General features: G+C 34.3%; 1 protein-coding gene across 1 annotated transcript in view; it reads right to left on the bottom strand.

The window, feature by feature from the left end:
• The window catches only part of ARAP2 (ArfGAP with RhoGAP domain, ankyrin repeat and PH domain 2), a 115362-nt gene that overhangs the window by 45881 nt on the left and 48997 nt on the right, over nt 1–20484 (bottom strand). The window contains exons 10-16 of the mRNA XM_053941660.1: nt 12300–12415; nt 10924–11123; nt 10087–10172; nt 9222–9404; nt 7370–7544; nt 5762–5896; nt 2007–2151 (exon numbers count right to left, since the gene is read on the bottom strand). Coding sequence (XP_053797635.1) covers nt 2007–2151; nt 5762–5896; nt 7370–7544; nt 9222–9404; nt 10087–10172; nt 10924–11123; nt 12300–12415 — 1040 coding nt within the window. The remainder of the gene's footprint in view (nt 1–2006; nt 2152–5761; nt 5897–7369; nt 7545–9221; nt 9405–10086; nt 10173–10923; nt 11124–12299; nt 12416–20484) is intronic.

Genomic DNA, 20484 nt, shown 5'->3' with positions numbered 1-20484 from the left:
GAATAATTCCAAAATGCATAAAAACGTTTACATATAGTCATTAAAAATGCATAGAATTTTTTTTTGCTTTTGCAAGCTCATGTTATTTGATCAAGCACATTTTTGTGACGCATTCAAAAGACTTTTTTTGTATGCTTAATATAAGCTGAACAACCAGTTGAATGGAAAGCTGTAAACAAGTTGAAATGTTGGTTCATAGGGACTTTTAGATGTCATTTGGTCTAATCTCCTGCTCAAAGAGGGATTATCACAATGAGAAGCCTTGAAAACAGTCATGGATGGAGAGTACTATTCTTGTCACCTACCTGTTCCTGCCCTCCACCTGCCTTTTAACTGAAGAGGCTTTTCCTGTCAGACAGCCTGAATCTGCTGGAGTGAAAGGCATGGTCACTGTGTATCACCTGCCATCACTAAGAGTAGGAATACTTTGAAGTTGCTGTAGCTCAAGAAACGCTTAAAAGTTTTCTTAAGGGAGGTTCTTGGGTATTTTTCCTTTTAAAAATTATACCACTATTTAAGCAGATGAGCCCTGTTTGTTCAATTTTTAATGGACAAATAAGAAGAAAACGCAAACTAGTTTAAATTGGTGTGGAATCTGGAAAGCAAATATTGTGCTGAAGTTGGCGTCGGTCACTCTCTAACTTACAAATTCATGTTCACCAATTTATAGTATGATTTTGTCTGTGACGTCTCATTAGATGCCAAATGGACGGAGTATTCTTTTTCCTTTCAATGCTGAAGACTGAGATTTGTCTAAAAGTGGAGAACTGAGCATGAGTCACTTCTATAATTTTCAATAAACACATTGAAAATTATATAAACACTTAGATCTGACTAACAGAATAAGCATTTTTAGTGACCAGCTGTTTCACTACATGAAATATCAAATCTAAATAAAATTTCTCATAAAATTCCTCAATCATAGGTAAAGCACAACAGGAAGTTTCCAAAGAGTGAAGTACTCAGCCAACGTGGTTTTTAATTTAGTTATTACCCTAAATGGAACCATTTGGAAATGCAACAAGCAATAGTTAGATTTGAGATGGAAAAAAAAAAGTGATTTTTTTTCTTTATTATTATCTTTCTTTATTTACACAGAGGTACTGCAGAATAGTGAAGGTCACTTCTCTGTATTTGGTAGCATATTGATAGCATATTGAGACATCACCATGTTTCAGGATTTCTCTCCCCTGTAGTAGTCTAAGTCCTTTACTCCCGTTATCTTTTTCAGAAGTTTACTGAATAGACTATGCTTTCTTTGCAGACAATTTTGTTTTGTAACTAAAAGCATTACAGTATTATAATATAGACAGTTATTTTTACTTTAGGTGCATATACACAGGTTCAAAAATAAAAATAAAGTTTTATGGAGTCTGTTAGACAAATACAAAGCATATTGCACAAATGTTGCACTAAAGAAATTGAGTATCACTGGAATCAGATTTAGGTCACTCTCCATGTGATGTTTTTCATGTACAAATGGGATGTGAGAGAGTTATAAAAGAAAAAACAAGACCTCCCACCCCACCAGAAGAAAAGCTGGTTTCTTCCAATTAAAAATGTTCATCAGTTACACTGTTATTCTCAGCTACAGAGCAATGAAAGGAATTCAAAAACCAATACCTCTATGAGCAAATCCAGAACTACTGTGGAGAGTTCTTGTCTGTTGCATTAGAAGGAAGAAGCCATGCAAGAATTTTGGCTTGGGGCAGAGGTTAATCCCACAAAGAAAAATGAGTATTAATTGTTCAATTTATTCTCATGGAACTTTTCAAGCACTGAGAATATGCATTAGAGATTTTAAAATACACAGACTTATCTAATTTAAGCTGCCTTTTTAAATTACTCTAATATTTTCATTGTATCACTATTAAAAAAATCCCTAAATATCCCATAGCACTAATGTCTTGAAGCCAAATAAAACCAGCTTTTTTTCTAAATTGCCTATTTAAAATTCAAGAAAAAATGAACAGTTTGTTTACTGAAATACAAATTCAGGAGCTTACCCTCTATTTAAAAAGAAATCTGACTTGTGCACTACAAGACAGATAACTTCGCTGATGTCAATCATACCATTAGGAGTGGTAGTTTTATCATTTTCATAGTAGCTCAGAAAGCCACTTTCCAAAGTGCACCATCTTTTGTTGCAATCTGTGATTAAAGAAATAATAGAAAGGTCAGATTTCCTTAAGTTTTGTTTTTTTTTTTTTAAATAAGTAGCTTTCTGTTTCCAAGAGCCTCATAGCAGCCACACACAAGATGGAGAAAAAAAATCTGCAGAGCACCTTCAATAAATCATTTGGTATATTTAACTACAACTAAATGTTTACTTCCTCTTATGACCTAAAATATGAATAGAACACATGACATAGCATACTAATATCTATTTGCTACTGAAAATAATCATTAATTCATTCTAAATTATGTCTAGCTCTTAGAGAACAAAATCTGATGTGCATCTGTTTCCACTACTGCAGAGTAGATCCTAAAAGAAAATACTCTTTTAATTTTCCACAGTCTAAAAATTACTATACAGCTGGCAAAGTACTTCTGAGAATTTGGTAAAAGAGATCTGGCAAAAAAAATCCACAAAAATCAAACCAAAAAACCACCCGAAATTTGCAAATACTAACTATATTATCTGATGTTTCATCCAATTCCTTTTTCTGTTGTTTGCTACATGGTTTATATTCATTTTATAAATATTTTGGTACTATTTATTAATATTTCTTTGTATCATGCTATTTGCTATCTAGTACTATCTAGATACTGTATAAATACACATGTTAAGTACTAAAATAAAAATAAGATAAATGGCTTGATAATGAATAAGTTTATGGGAGTTGAGCACCAAATTTTAAGGGTTTGAATGTTCAGGGTTTTTGTCCCCCAGCCTTCCCTCTCCCATCTTCCAAAACCTATTCTACAAAACAGCTCACTACTTCAATATTCATTAAACTATTAAACTCTCAAGGACAATTTGGGAATATCAAGGCTTTTTAAAGGGCTCCATAAAATCTTTTACACCAGAAACAAAAGCAAAATCAAACTCGAGCTCCTAAACCTCTAAGCTTTACTTTTTGATCCACTACATCAGAATAGCACCAACATTTGAGCTTTCTTCCTGCTGATATCAACAGCTGTTAATTAACAACAACTCTCCTCAAAATGCATGCACCCCTGCTGAAAACACTGATGCTGCTATAATGAGCAGTACACACAGAGCTGGCTCTCTCCTGTACTGAGACACACATAATGAAAAACGAGGCTGTATTTCCAGGTGTTCCACCTGGTTGGTATAAAACCTTGGTTAATTCACAGCACTGAATGATTTCTTCAGAGTCCTTTTACTATTAGGGCCAATTCTTCAAAGAGGTAACAATTTCCTGTGACAACAAGCAAGCACTTAAATTTTCAACCCTTGGTGCTGAAGGCAAGGCTGTCAACTGCCTCAGAGATTCCTAACACTGAAGAAAAACTTAATTCTAATGATTAAACAGCTTCACGGGATTCGGAGTTGGAGCCCTATCCATACACAGCATTAAAAAACAAACAAACAAACAAAAGCCCCCAAATTTGTCCAAATGCTGTGAGAGAATGGTGCTCCCCTTCTGGCCTGCAGAGGCCTCAATTAGTTCACAGCAAGTCAGAACTGCTTCAACAGGAGTTCTCTTCTCTAGAACTGGATAGTCAGGTCAGATTTTTCAGGTAACATGACCTTATTTGAGTATCTACAGGCAGAGGAGGGAACTGAAATTTTCTCCCACATATTAGTACTCTAACTCTCAAATTACTTCCTAAAGAGAGTAAGAAGGAAAAATAATACTTCCACTTACAGTAATTTGCAATATGAGTATTACTTCATGTTAGTGAGATTTAGAAACAGTTCTGGATGTAGTGAAAAAAGACAAAAAGAAAGATCATATATTTTATGTTTTGAATAGGAAGAAGTACTTCTGTCATACTGCTTCTTAAACATAGCAGAGATAGATTAGAGTCCTAAGACATGAGTAGTTTCTCATTCAAAGTTGCAGGATTTTTGTTGTTTTTTAAAGGATGTCATTACATCTCCCTCCCTTGTTCCATTTGTTTCCTTGAACTGCAAATGGTCAGGGAAACATATCTTCCTATGTATCTGTAAAGAGCCCGTCCCAGAAACACTAGTACTGACAAACCCGTGGGTAATTCAACATCAATACAAAAACAAAGCAAACAAAGGCCTACGCCCAAAAAAGCAAACACTAGAACGTCTACAATCTTCAAGACACAATCACAGTTTCAGAGAATAAAACCCAAGCTGAGAGAAATCTGGTTCCTTTCCATTTATTATATGTTCTCTCAAGTAGTAAGTGCAATGCTAAGCAACAGACTATAAACTTTCAAAGCAGCTTCATTTCTGTCCAATAAAGACTTGAAATGGAAGACAATCAAAATTTCTTGCCTGAGGGCTTTCCTCATAAATTTTAAGACATCCTACTAACAATGTTCAGTCACAGCGCATCTCCCCCGAAAAGGACTACAGAAGCCATTCTGTGAGCACTTTCAGCCAAAGCTTCCATCTATATAGGTATTTACAAATATGCCACTTCTAATATGCCATTGTCTCGGAAGAGATTGCCTTGTATCTGCTCTCCGCTTGGCTAAGCACTGACTTCTGGGTTTTTTTATAAACTTCTGTATGTATATATACAGATAGCCACAGCATGGAAGATCAGGCCTGAACTTGGAGCAAGCAGTAATGAGGTTTGTAGTTATTACATTGTTTCCAAATAAGCTCAGAGCAATTTCAGCGCAATCCCAGATAAACTCCTATCCAGCAGCAGTCCTCTGTCAAAACAGGCATGTTTGTTAAGAACTGCAAAGATGCTAGGAAATGCATGTGATCAGGCATTAGCTCAGTTATCACCCAATGCTTTTAAGAATTTGGAGCCACACTAACATATAGATTCTTCAAAAGCATATCTAAACAGGAGTTCTATGCTTTAATATGCTTTTAATGTCCACTAAGAATCTTAAAGGCATATGCCATAAGAATACAGACATAACCATACAAAAATATGTATACACCAGTGCAGGATGCTGTGTAAGGATTCTAGAAGCAATAAATTCAATAATAAATCACCACAGATTTTAAAAATCAGTATTATTTGTTTAGAGGGAAGAAAAATATAGGAAGGCAAATGGGAAGAAAAAGGGAAAAATTATCTGACAACATCCTCTCTCTCTCAGAAAAAAAATAGAAACAGAAGACTGATATGCACAGGAGGCCATGTATATCTACTGTGATATACATGCATTATCACCCCACAAAGCTCAAGTTGTCATAGAGTCATTGTAGATGCTCATTTCTACTTGGAAGGTTTTGTAAATTTATGAGCTTGAGAAATACCGTACTAAAAATTCTGCTACTTGTAAATGATTTCTGTAATAGAATCATTTAGATGAAAATTAATTCTTGGCACTAATCTAAGTATAATTAAAGCAAGAAGTGTTTCTGTTTGTTTTTTATTTATCAATTACTGTGTTAACTGAACAATTTTTCAGAAGTTCAGTTTTCTTCCTCTGTCAACTACTGAATGAAGAGATCAAGACAAACAGTATTTTCTTTATCTGAAAGAGGTCTACTGAATCAAAAGAAGACATTTCTTATCAAAGACATTTTATCTCAAAAAAAGTAATGCAAGAAGTTAAAAAGAATAAAATTAATCTAAATCATACATATTCATGTGTTATTCAAAAACATAAATTAAAAGTTAAATACCTTCTTTTAATTTCTTCTCTGTAGGAAGCTTAGCCGCATTAGAAGAAACTTTGTACAAGAATTCACAAAGAAAGGTGGAATGTGAAGAATCTTCAGAGAAGCCACTTTCAAAACAAGGATCATAGTTTGGGAAATCTATCCAAAGACAAAGGAGTAAAAAACATACAGATCTTCAGTTATATCAGTTAATGCATGTCTAAAAATGTGGTTGCTCTGCAGTATCTGTACTACAACACTGACAAAACTTAGTGGTTTTATTTTTATAATTAGAAAGCATATTCATTTTAAAAAAATGGTTCACATTTGTTACAATGTTGCCACTGTCAGCCACTGCTGGCCAAGGTAATACAAGATACTGTTTTCTGATGTACCAAACTTCGATTTTCATCCCTTGTGTAACATACTTCAACAGAAGGAGATTACTTCTCTTGAGGGCTTATGTAGAGTTTACCAGCAACTCTGGCAGCAGACTAACAGTAATTCTGGGAATCATCATCAACATACACTGATCTCCCCCTTCCTAAAGTTAAGAACATGATGGTGCTGCCTTGGCTGGAGGGCCAAAAGTAGAAAAGACAGGGCCAAGACAAGCAGACTTCTCTCTCTGTAACCTTAGGACCACTTGGGACCATAGGCAGCAAAAAAACCACCCTATCTACAGGTCTGCACCTGACTGAACTCAACATCCTATGATCCAGTGCATGGCACTGGCCTGAGCAATACTCAGGCAGAAGTTAAGACACTGTGTTTGCCCTTGGAAGCCTTAATTCATTCCTGTGTTTCCCATTAATCCCTTTTTTGTTCAGCCTATGCAGCGTCACTTTGCAGAGTGACACAAGCTAATGGAAAGTTGAACCAGGACAACACCCACATAGCCTTTTTGTTTTTTTCCAGTGAAGATCTGCATGTGAACTTTCAACCCCTGATGGTTTCAGAAACTGTCCAGTGCTTTTAAAAGAAAAGCTCAGTCGCACCCATACACCTCAAATTATTTACTGTTAAGAGCAGCTTTCTGTTTCCAAGAGCCTCATAGCAGCCATACACTGCAAACAGAACTGTTCACTTCCAAGCCAAAGTTAATCATTTGCTCCAAGCTGCAAGAGAAGCTGTGATGGGAAAAAGAGGTTTCTGGGTAGATCATACTGCAGGTTCAAGAGGTGAGTTTTATTTTGGGAGGAGAGTTTGTGAAAAAAACAGCTAGGTCTGTGTGCAATAGGGGTAGATATCAATTTAAATATTCTTTAAGGAAAAGAAAAAGTTCTAGATGAATTCTTTAGACATATGTTAAATTTATGTACCCATTTTTTTTTCCTGGTAAAAGATTGATAATATTGGCAGAGAAAATGATGGTTTTTTTCTGTGCTATAATTAAGGGTATGAGATATATGACTTATCACGATGTAGTCTAAGTGCTCAGCATGATGTCTGAGCAAAACAGCAAACCTGCACACAATTGAAATTGTGCATTAATAAAATACAGTTAATGCCATCACAACTGCCCTTCTGATATACCACGATTCTTGAAAGCAAAGCCAATTCTGCTTCTGAATTATTTCCTTCTCTTTTTCATAATAAAAAATTAGATCAAAAGAAAGAAATGCATCATACCGGAGAACTTATTATGGTACAGGAATTCCATCTGCAGTCTTTGTCCAGCTTTCTTGGCCAGTAAGTAAGGGGTGCTGTAAACAGGGTCTCCAGTGGCACACATAGCATCAGCCCCACTGAAGAGCAACATCAGAGTTTCTAGCACATCTTGCTTGACTACAGCAGCACACAGGGCCTTAAAACAGAAAGGGGAAACAGGAATTCTCTTTAAATTAGAAAGTTACTGGCAACAAATACATGTAACGTAGACGCAAATTCTTTCAACTCTGATATAGGTAGACCATAAATATTGAGAAGTATCAGAAACCACGAAGTATGATCTAAATCTAGAAAAATTCAGCAACAAAAATATCCCAAAATATCACCCCAAACACAGCAAAATGTTGCTTTCACAAATTCCACTTGGGAAAGATAACATGAGTAAATACAATTGGAGGGGAACCTTGCTGTTTATTTACATCAAATTACTGAAAAAAAAAACCTCTTACTATTTCAGACCTCAGAAGTTCAACAAAAGAGATAAGATTAGATTCTTAAACTCCATTCCTAGGACACATATTGAAATTCCTAGGTAGATTTTTAGAAACCACCATCAGTCAATAAGGTAAACTACTACTCTTTTTATCAAGAGGTATTATTAAGATATATTAAGATTAAAATATATTAAGATTTTTTTACTCTTTTTATTAAGCTGTATCTTGATACTTGTTCATCTTCCTTGAAACAGAAACATCTCACCACATCCTAAATCATGAGTCTCCTTTTATTTTTGTATGCAACAAATATGATAAACTTACTTTTTTTCTTCTACGAGATTGGTCTAAAACCTTAAAACCAAAAATAGCTACACAATTACAGCAACCTATTCCATTAAAATTTCTATGATTTAATATTTATTTAAGTTATTTAGTCAAAGATTGACTTTTTTGTAAATTATTAAAGCAGAAGTCACTCAAAATAGGAAGATTACTCCTACAAAATTTAGCTGTTCTAATAAACACATAAGCACCCAGGAGGCACAAGATAACAGAGAAGACAGTTCAGTAAAAGTTCTAGAATTTCTTGGCAATGACTGCCTTATTACATAATTTCATATCTCTATAGAGAATTTGGTAACTTTTCCCAGTATTTAAATGATTATTTGACATATTTCCTTCCCCACAAAAAACAAATCCCACAATCTCTGTATGTTCTTTGAGACAATTTGAGTCATGTAATTGAGTGCATTAAATTGCAAAATGCATTAAAAGTCTTCTGTATTCATTAACCCTGAAAAATCATTACTCAAATCATCAGATCTTAGAATTCAGTCAAATGGACATCAAACTTTAGAGAGACACTGACAATTTTACAACTCTAAAGAATTTGTTATTTTTGTAAAAGTAGAGAACACACATTTTCAATCATTAATTTCAGCTTTTTCATTTCCAATAAGCTACCAGCTACTATGTAAGTGTGTATGAGCTATTTTCACCATTGATAACAATGAATTATCTACTGTATTTGAATGCTAGATGTCAAACAAATATATAGGAAGTAATCTAAAGAAGTGAAGTGGAAATTTGCATCCCTAGATTACAGTTACATTAAAATAAAGATCCATATTTTGATGGTTAAGGAAAACATAGGAAGAACTACAATAACCTTCTTCAAATAAACTAACAGGAAAAACAATAAACTAGGTAGTCATGGAATGACTCCTGCAAAGGCTCCTAAATAACCCTTATTCAACTGTGTCAGAATGTCACTCAGGATACTGAACTAATTTCTCACCAGTTTAACAAGATGACCAAATTGCACACAGATACAATACAATCCAAAACACAGTATGGGCTTAACCATGCTGTATTACCTTATTCAACTGTTCCTTGGTTTTGTAGTGGAAAGGTGTTTTCCTGAATTTTCCCTCTTTATATTTTTGTGTAATGAATGCTATCCTTTTTTCTGCAGGGTCATCAATATGCAATTCTTCATCTGGAGGAAGATTTCCAGCCCAAAAACTGTTTGCCCTCTTATTTCCAATGACAATGAAGAGCTGAATGAGATGCAGGGAATAAATTAGCAAAATAATATGAAGGACATGTAGCTAGCCTCTACACACTTGTCAGCTGCTGAAAGTTGAAAAAGAAAGTTATTAAAGAAAAGAAAATTTCTTTCAGGATTTGGAAGCCTCACTTCTCAGTCACTGCCTATGGTCATCTACAAATGAATAATAAAGCCTGCAGTCATCATTTACCATCAACAGCAGCTAAGCTTTACAAGGCTAATCATTTGTATCTATCAGAAAACATATAGTTGAAGTTCAGAGAAGAGTAGCATGTGTTTTAAAGAAAACACTGATGGCTCCAACCCTTTCTATCAGGACCACTTCTTACCACCACCACTTTTTAACATCCCAAGCACCTAAGCTGGTAGTGAAAGTTTCCTCTCTTTTCCCCTTCATCATCAGAACTATCCAAAAGCATTTTATTTCTTTTTCCCCCAGAATATTAGATACTTGGAGAAATACTAAGAGAAATTGTACAGTTTGTTAGCAAAGCAAGTTAATATTTGGAATTACAGAGGTACATGATGCACAGTAACATCAAGTTTACTGTAACAGCACCATATTGTTTAGCAGTTGTACGTTCAGTTTTCTTGTGAGTAAAGCAGTAAATTCCTCCTTTTCATGCAGTAGGTTTCAAGATGGAAAAAAGAGTTAGAATATCACAACACACCTCAATAAGTTCATTGCTCCAAATGCTGGCATCCATTTTTAGACTCCGGACCTTTGAATCTCTTGGTCCTAAAGATCGGTGTTGTCCTGAAAATCCAAGAGCATTACTTGAGTAAGGCACTTAAACAGTGTTTCTCTTCTGCTTAGATAATGAAAAAATGTGATGACACCAGATTTATTCTACTTGATATTTTTACCAAAGGTTGGGTTTGACATTTGAATATTAAATAAAAGCATCAAAAATACACCTCATTTTTTTTTTAAGTTAATTTCAGCTGATAGTAATGAATAAACAAAGTAGGCTGTCTCATGTAGACTATTTCTGGGATAGTTTGGTTTGAAAAAATGCCTAGAATTATAAAATACTTCCTTGAATCTACCTCTTAAGCACATATTTCAACATAAAATATGGCAGAACTATATTTTGAGTAATATCTGAAAAAGCTATTGGCAGTAAAATATGTACAGATGTAACAACATTAATACTCAAAATTTATGCACTAAAAATTGTTATTCTTTGGCATCTAGCCTTGCAAAAGCCATTCCATTCCCATAAAGTGTTAGTGTGTCTTAATTTCCACTAATTGTGAAGGATGATTCACCTGAGAGAACTCAATCACGACAGACATGTCATTTATGTGTGGAAGTGCTTTACAATAAGGATGACCTTGGTATTAAAAAAAAAGTTATGCTCATAATTTGTTTCTCAAACCTTCCACGAGAATAACACTTCAAAAATTAAAAAAAAAATACAAATAACCGCCAATTCAAGGACATACATAGATATGCAAATATGGCATTTTGTAGAACCCACATAGCTTGTCATTAATTACTCTACCTGCACACTTCTTACAAATGACAACACAGAGATTGATGGATGCCCAGTCAGGACCGGGAGCTTTACAGTCAGCGCAGCTCCTGTTGGACTCATTGAACCAAATCTTCTCAGCTACTTCATAATCAGATAGAGTTTCTGCTATTGATTGCTGGAGTGCTTCAATCCAGTCTTGTTTCTCTTTTTCTGACTCTGCTGTAAAGCTGAAACAATTGACTTTTCTGTGTTATTGATCCTTATTTTAAAGCCCAATTAAACATGATCTGTAGCCTCCTTATTTATTACATTTACACCTGAAATCACAGTCAAAAATCTTCCTCCACACAGATATAAATCCTAAGATGGAATGTATTATTTTGTATTTTAAAATTCAATGAAACTCCCTCTGGTTTAGTATTGTTTTCAACAAAACCACTACTAGTATAAGGTACATAGCTTTTGTAACATGCATGTAACATCCCTGAGTTAATTTCAATCCTTTTAGGTTTCCAATTACCAAACTTAAATACTGAACTTTAACAAAAGCATAGAATGACATAAGGAAACATGGAGAATTAAATGAGAATTAACAAAACTACTGAGAATTTAAAAAACTACTGAGAATTAAAAAAATTACTGAGAATTAAAAAAATACTTGCTTTTCATTTAAATTTATCTTTTTAAAAATTAAATAGTAAACAAACATCAACATGGTCATGTCTTAAGAAAAAAATCAAAGAACTAGCTATCTACCAAGTAGCAACAGATTAAAATTGCTGATCAAGACTATTTTACCTGCTAGTTGACTGAGAGGGAAAGTATTTCCTAACGTTTGCAATCCCAGGAGAACAAAGAAATTTCCTCCTTCATTACAACATTTAAGAAACACTACAACACTTAACAAAAGGCTTTTATTAGCATGCACTTTCATTTTCTTAAAAACCATTACAAGTCTCAGCAATCAGCCAAAGTGAAACTTTTAACTACTTTCTACCAAGGATATCTACAAGGGATAGCACATGAAAGCTTCTTTTCAAATAAAATGCATAAAACTAAATGGATGCAGCATTATTTCACTATTGAATTTTATTATTCTTTAGGATGAAGAAAATTTGTGAAAGTGGAGGAATTCATTTCTCTTTTTTTTTACCTTTTGCCCTTGCACAGAACGAACAAAGAAGGCTACATAAAAGTATGAACCTGTGAGCATAACATGCTTAGTCAGGAGCTAACAGATGAATCAAAGAAAATCCTCCCATTTTTCTAAACATTGCTGAACATCCTTAATAAAAACATTACCTTTTCATCCAAACTAGCTACAGCACTGCAGTATGAAACCAGTATTTCTTTACTGCCTTAGTTAATTCCACATTTTGTAAAATAAATATTCAAGTTCTTACCTAAAGCTTTTATAAGGAGTAATTATTTCAAAAGACTGCTTTGCAGCCCGATCCAGTTGTTTTACATTTGCCACATTCATAGGGATTAAAGTGATACCAAATCCTGTCTTAAAGTCCTAGGAAAAAGATAATAAAAGTTTAGGAGGTTATCATTTAAGAACAAAACATGTAAAGAATAATTATTTCTTCATGGTCCAGAAAAAACAAGATCAGTTAACAGACATCTTTACCATAACGTATAAGCCACTTCTAATTTATTAACGGATAAACAAACCTCCACTAAATTTTGTCCAACCAGTAAGTTTCCAACTGCTAGAATTGATTGTTGGTAAGAGTAAAAATGCATGCTCAAACTATTAATAAATGAAAGAATTAAAAAAAAAAAAAAGTTTGAACAATAGATTGCATTAAAATGTGAATGCAAAATTCTGGAAGGATCTAGCTTAAATCATGCTTAAGTGTCTAAATAAACTTTATACATCTAAATGCTTCTCACTGATAGCAGTTTTTCATGCTTTAAAACTGAGTATTTTAACAAACTAAATATGTGTAAAATTCCTTCTTAAACCTTTGGTTCTTCATGCTTCTGATGTAGTACATAGCTATACATGTCTTTGAAAAAAGATCCTATACAGCTGCTAAAATAGACAAAGTGACTCAAAGTTTTGACTCAATTATAAGAAAGTATTTTTGCCTTAAACCAAGTGAAATTGTTAGGGTTTTTTTCCTGCTGCATGGAAAAATGTACTAAAAATAAAAACTTTTGTATTGACAGAATTAGGAAATAAAATGTGAGCTCACACTGAGCTCCTGTGGGGGCCTCTCAAAATGTATGGAATTTGGAAAGTCAGATGAATATATACATTATTTCTTATCTATTTGGAATACCATCAGCATTTCCTTCTTTAAATTTATTTACATGTTCATCTCAAGGCAGTCACTTCCACAAGTTTAATTTCTGGAAATATTAGCATAGTTCTTGAAAACAGTAAATAAATCAGAAACAAAACCAAGCTGTATCACCCAAGCAAAGAGCCAAATTCACATATCTTACCATTTACATGTTCACTGTTACCTCTCATATAACAAGTAGTTGGGTACAGACTGATAAAAATAAAAGCACTGAAGGGTAAAAGCTTCAGAGTTGCCTGCCTCTGAAGAAAGGATTGTTTTTCTAGTTAATACATATTTAAACCTGCATCACTGACAAGTTTCACTTTGTAAGATTCACATATTTTTGAGCACTAAAGCCTACATGGAGAACATACTTCACAAAACTCTTATAATTTTATTTCCCTATTTCAGGTATGAGCAAATAAAACTATCATTTTAGCCAGGATTGCTAAGGCTACATCTGACAAAAGACACATACATGTGTGTGTTTATGCACAAGCTGAAGAATCAATTGTATCACACGAGGCATTGAATAGCATAATGGCCCAAAAACTGTGAGATAAGTTAGCTAATGTTTCCTTGCCAGACTTCTTATTAAGAATTGATTTTTGGGGTTTTTTTTACATGCCATTACCTTTGACAGTAACAGTGGAGAACTAGGTGTGGATTCCGACACAAACCTTTATAAAAAGTAGCTTTTCAATAACTAATCTATCTTAGCCACTCCTCGTACAATTTATTTTAGAAAATAGAAAAAATAGAAATATTTTTAAATATTTCCCCTTTTCTTCTACCCTCTTATCCTGTAACACAGACATTTTTATTCTCTCACCTCATCTTCAGTCCCCACTCCATTTGCCTATAAATCAAGGGGGTTCATACTGACACACCTGCCTCAGAAGACAGCAGAGTTCTGTTAAGCCTACACAGTCCCTAATTCACCCTCTGTGGGAAAAGAGTGAGCCTTTTCACCTCCTTTTGTGTGTGCACTTGACAGCATCCTCTGTAGCAGTAAAGCATTCTAACTTCATATCACCAGCGAGAAAAAGAGGAGCAAGAAATACTAAAAATGAAAAGATTGAGGGTAGAAAAAAACAAAACTTATATTTCTATAGTGAAATGGAAAAAAAAAAAGAAACCTAACCAAAACAACCCAAAACCAACACCTTTGTAGAATTAAATTGTTTATGCTTCTGAAATGTAAATTGGTTGCAAGTTTCATTTGTTGATTCAAGTATTTCAAATTATTTAAAATAATTTGCCTTAAGAAATCCTGGTTTTCAAATGAGAGGTAATAAGCCCATCCCTGAACCTGCACAGTGCATTCTTTGTTTATTAAATAACGGCTGAAAAACCACCAGAAGCCATGGTTAAAAGGTGTTTAATACATTTCTAGGTCCGGATTAAAGTTTACTGAAGGTAAATGATTAACAAAGATGACCAAAATAATAACTACCTTATTGAGCCAGATCAAAAGTTCCCCTGTAGAGTAGCTTCCCTTTAGGCACTTCCAACTGGTGACAGTTATAAAAATAATGTAAATAAGAAAAGGTACATGCTCATCTTCTCAAAAAAGCTTCCAGCAATCTAAGCACTTAAAAGTCTCTAAACAAACAGTTGCAGCAAAGAAAATTATACTTACTAACGACTGACAGAAATATCCTCAATGAATTAAAAAGCCCAACAACAACATGCTTTGAGGTCTCTGCAGGATCTTACTTCATGAATTTCCCAAATACTGGTTGTAAAAAAGGAAGTAATTTTGTATATGTATATTGCCACCTGACAACTAAGAATTTTCAATTTTTTTTTGCCTGACAACTGAGAATTTCATTAACATAAGAGGAATGAAACTCTAACTAAACTTCATTCACCTAATTATTCCATAATGTTCCTTCTTGAAAATATTTATTCTATATGACTTTCAGAGTCTTTCTTATGCCCTCCAACAGCTGGTTGTACATCCTTCCCTTGGAGCAAAACAGAGCAAGCTGCATGGAAGCAACCTGCCACATGAAGATCACACACACACATTAACATCTGTGAAAACAGAGACCAAACTTTATTGTACTACATTCAACAACACAGAAACAAGAAAGCACTCTAGAAACAAAGTGCATTAATTTGAAAGTCTTTACCTTTATGTGCAGCACCAACCCTCCAAAATTTGCACATGTGCCCAGTGTCTGAACAAACCCATTAAAAAAAGAATAACTCATGTGCTTTACATTCAGCAAGGGCACGAGAACTTACAATACTGAATTCCAGTGTGAGGAATGTCAGAAACATTAAGAAATTAGAATCTACTTTTCAAAACAGAATATGGTGGCCAATTAAGCAATTTCATTGGTACATTAGAGTGAAGTTATTTCCAAAATGGTCCAAACAAACTCCTTAAAGTAACTGCACAACACTTGGCATAAACCTGGCTTTGTGAGTGACAGGTACACTAGAATCTAATTTTCATCGCTCAGAATTATATGCTTTCAGGAGCGCAGTCTTCTTCTCTACTTCAGACACAGAAGTGGGAATGGGTACAGGGAAGAAAGAAGTGCTCCACTTTGAAAGATGAATTCATTCACTTTGAGTGCACAGAAGGACAATAGGGCCATTCAAGAACTACACAAAAAATATCGACAGCGAAAGCAAGCAGCATCTTTTCAGAATAAGAATTGTCTTGCTTCTACCCACTGAAATCTCATTGTTTCAGATACACTGAACTGAACTACGCTTTCTAACAAAGGAAGAAAAGTTTAAGATTCAAAAATGCACAGAGAAAGATGAGTGTTGGGTTTTTGGGGTTTTTTTAAATTTAAATACAGATATGACTTAAATGTCTTTAGTTATACTATTTTCATGAATTCTAATAAAGGTTGAAACATGAGTTGACAATAAGAACTTTAAAAAAACCAAAAAAAATTCTTTATAGATATAATAATAGATCAAAAGTATACACGAAACAGCACAGTTAACTAAAAGCTAAAAATACGAAAATGAGTACTGGCTTTCTGATTAGCTGTTGTTCCTTCCTGAAGGGTGAATGATTATAATGTGGGAGTGTTGCTGTCATTATCACCCCTGTCTGAAAAAGACTAACTTATGAAAATCTGTCATCTGTATATAAATCATGAAATTATTTAACTTCTATTTTTAAACATACCTTTAACATGTATCTATAAAATGCCTCTCAGTGCACAAAACTGCCTTCTTTATTATCTTTTCATAGATAAGCTGCCTCATGACAGGCTTTACTAACATTTCTTCAATTCTATTTTGGATGAAATTCAAGGAGATTCAAAATTAGTTTCATACCTTTTCTAACATACACCACTTTTTTACAGAGACAGAAATAAACACCAAGGCTAAGGAACACTAAAGTATATATGTATAAAATCATGCAACTATATCTGAACAAACGAAACTTTCAGAGCTGCTGGACACCAAACTTTCGGTATGTTGTCTTAAAAAGCCAGACTTGGGCACCTTTCTGCATGCAAATCATAAATTTGTAATCAGAGGCTGAACCTTGTGACTCTCAGCGAACACATTTTCTCCAGAAAATGGCACTTTTAAAAAAGCTCTTCTCCTACCCAGAGAGTATACTGGAATTTATTTTTCTTTCTATTTTTTCCCTTCCACTTGGCTTTTTCCCAGTAACACTAGAGCTGGCATTCTTACTGGTTTAGTCAAACCAAAATTCATCTGAACACAGGAGTTCTAGGGATGCTGCTTGTGTTCCCCAACATTTACTGTTTCAGCAGTTATTATCACGTCTTTGCATGCACTGTCTTTCATGGATCTAACATTAGGTCCTCAATGTATGAAGTTGATTTAAAAAATCTTTGCATCAAGAAAACATCTCAGAGAAATGAAACCAAATAAATGCAGCCACAATTATAACTTTACCCATACTCCCCACAAAAAAAGTTAACCAACTTAAAATACTGAAATAAAATAAATACTGAAAATAAAAGGTTAGCTAACTACTCCTTTTATATTAGAAATATCAATCCATATTTTTACCTCTTTCTTTTTTGGTAGAGGACTAACTGGATAACAGCAACAGCAGAGAAAAAGGAAAATTGCTGACATGAGTTCAAGAGACTATGTTTCTACATACTCACACATGCATATACATACTTAAGTATACACCAACATATACAAATATATGTTTGTAGCTTATTTTGAAGTAAAAAGAATACAGAAGTACAAAACTCTGAAGTACAGAAATAGCACTGATATGTGGGGGGAACAGAGCACTTTTGGAAATTCTACATCAACTGAGTATTCTCACTGCACATCAGTTTCCTTCCCATGTATTATGAGATCATGGTGCATTTGCTTTTTGTGTATTTGGCAGTCAGATCTTGAGGATGTGCAATATTTAAGTGTGTGCAGGCAGATAGATATCTAACAGTGATAAAAGGCAACAAATCAAGAACATTATACTACATATAAAGATATATTTACACACACAAATGTATATGTATGTGTTTATAAATGCACACTTTTTTGTTTCCTTTTTAACAGGTAAATTTCAGACCACCCCAACACTAATTTATAAAAAGATTATTCCTATTTCTAAAACTACTCTTGTTCTCCTGCCCATACTCAGAACATTCTTGGCCTTTAATCACAGTATCTCTGATCAGAGCTCCAAAACAGGACCTTACATGGTTCCTTGAATTTACCATTTAATTTGCAACAGCTCTTCAGATTTACCTTGGGAAAGTTATCATGAAGTTTGTGACAACTACACTATTCCTGCAAGATCTGAAAATTCCCTTAACAATTTAGCATGATTTAGTATTTTCCTTCATTCTTACCCCATGGTATTTAATTCCTTCCAAACAACAAAATTATTCCAGAGAGAGTAAAAGACAGTAACTAGAATCATTCAGGTGAAGCATTCATAGTTTCTTTCCTCTCCTTATTATTTGAAGGCATTATACCTCAGCCTTTCCAGCTATTAAGGAGGGCTAATTTCTGCAATAGAAATATGGGAAAAAACTGGCTTCCATATGAATGAAAAATGAAGACCTTTTTATATGTTAAAAAGTTTAAGAAAGAGTGACTAGTAATGCAAATTGCATTGATGATATTAAGTTTACACAAGTTTATATTGATTTCCTCTCCTTCTATATGTACTGAGATTAGCACCCCCATTTATTTTTCATCAGGCTTCTCTACATCCCTCATCACAGCCCAAAAGCTTTTAATATAGATTTCCAGTGATAGTTACATATTGTGGATTGTAATACAAACCACACATATGCACTCTGTCTTACAGTCTTCTAATGAGGTCCCAAAAATACAACCACAGTGAAGCATACAGTATATAATTACACACTCAAAAAATAATGTTAAAAGAACATGAAGTTTGCTAACTCAAGCCCTGATGAGCAAGGAGATGCTAGAATTCCAGTTGTCTGTGCATGTCAGTTCTGTAGCTGGGTGCTCATTTGTTATGATATATGAGGTGATCACATCATCAGTTTTAAGTTCTTCACTTAACTAAGCAAAATTCTTTCCCCCATTAGAGAAAAAAAATGATTCACGCTATTTTTTGAAAAAAAAAAATTGTAATGACAACCTGGCATCCAAAATTTTGGAGGTTAAAAAGAAGGAAGACAGAAAAAGACAAAAAGGGCCACTTAGACAAGCTCTAGTCAGTGCCATAGTAAGCTTGTCTGCAGTGTAGTATTTTGGATATACTGCTAGAATACATCCCTCTCTGCATCGTTCCACATCATTACTTTACAAAAAAATGTAATACCTGTAGTTTGAGATGGCTTTATGATGAAAGTCAATACATAAGAAGTGGGAATAACTAAAGAGATTAATTTAAAAATTGCTTTCCTGATGAACACTCTAAGGTAGTTACAACCTTAGATGTTACTTCTCATTTAAGTTACAGATGTCTCTATTCACTTACTACAGGAGCAATTCAGCATCCTCACTTCAGCAGTTATGTGTATGTATTTTGCAATATCAATACAATTTTATATTGCTTGATTATGCACCATCAGGCCCATGCCTTGCTTGTTGTATGGGATGGATCTAGGACACATGAAGATGAAAGCTCCCTTCCTTTATTCGCTGCAAAATACAAAAAAAAAAAAAAAAAAAGATGAGGAAGATCACATAACTGAAGTGACTGAATACTATACTGGAGAGTTAGCTCTTATCTTTGCCTTTTCCAGTTTCTACTCACTGTAAATCAAAGCCTTAGCATACAGTCATTTCACTGCACGTTTTTCATTTCCTGGTATCTGACTTTATGCTCTAGGGTTTGATTTGCAGAACTGCTGAGCAATTGGAACTCCAGCCAAGACCTAAGAAAGCAGTATTTTGAGCAGGTATAGTTTGACAGAGAACTATTCCTTCTCAACCATCCATAAAAGACTGAAAAAACAGAGAATGCAAAATACATGGATATTTGAATCCTTCAGTTCTGTTTCTCAGAACTGTGTGGTCACATGGAGGAGACAATCATGTTCCTTTACCTTACAGGAACTAATGAAAAATAAATTCCTCGTTGCTCCTCAAAAACATTTCTTTATCAGTGAAGGAATAATTTGGATGTAAGGCACTTTTCAACAGTATGCTACAAAAAAAGGCATGGGCTACACCATGAAAAGAAATTAAAATTATCAAACAATTACTAAATAGACAATGCGCTGAAAGAGGTAGTGATCCTGTGAAAGGAAATCTACTGCACAATATTATAATCAAGTGAAATTAAGGTCTTAGAAATAAGACGAGTTTTCTCATGATTAGAGGGGTGCACACATTTGTAATTGAGGTAATGTTATCAAAAGTTTTTAGCTGAATTCTTCAAAAAATTAGGTTTACATAATACAGGAGCACCTGTCTCGCCATGTAACCCCAAGTAAGCTCTTACTCCAGACAGATCCTTGGCTTCAATCAATTTCAACATAACAGCAGCCAATGAATCTTCAGGTCTTAGTAAGACTTAAGGAAAGTAGATCAGAACAGAGAACACAGAGTCCACACTTTCTCAATACTTTACTGCCCAGTCTCATTAGAAAAGGCTTTAGTGTATGGTCACAGTGAATTGAGACAATATGATGCAACCTGGAAGGGGATGGTCAAAGTCACCAGCCACAGACAAACATATAAATTAAAGGCTTCTATGTCTTAATCCTCAAAAACAGAGAAGAAGACAACAGAGAGTAGAGAAAAGATCATAATTCCAAATATATATACGTTTCTCATCTGTGCTGAAACATGGTAAAAGGGAAGGGGAAGAAACAATCCATGCTGCAAC

The sequence above is a fragment of the Vidua chalybeata genome, chromosome 4 (assembly GCF_026979565.1).
Source record: "Vidua chalybeata isolate OUT-0048 chromosome 4, bVidCha1 merged haplotype, whole genome shotgun sequence".
NCBI classification, from domain to species: Eukaryota; Metazoa; Chordata; class Aves; order Passeriformes; family Viduidae; genus Vidua; species Vidua chalybeata.
This window is presented reverse-complemented; position numbering and strand designations above follow the sequence as displayed.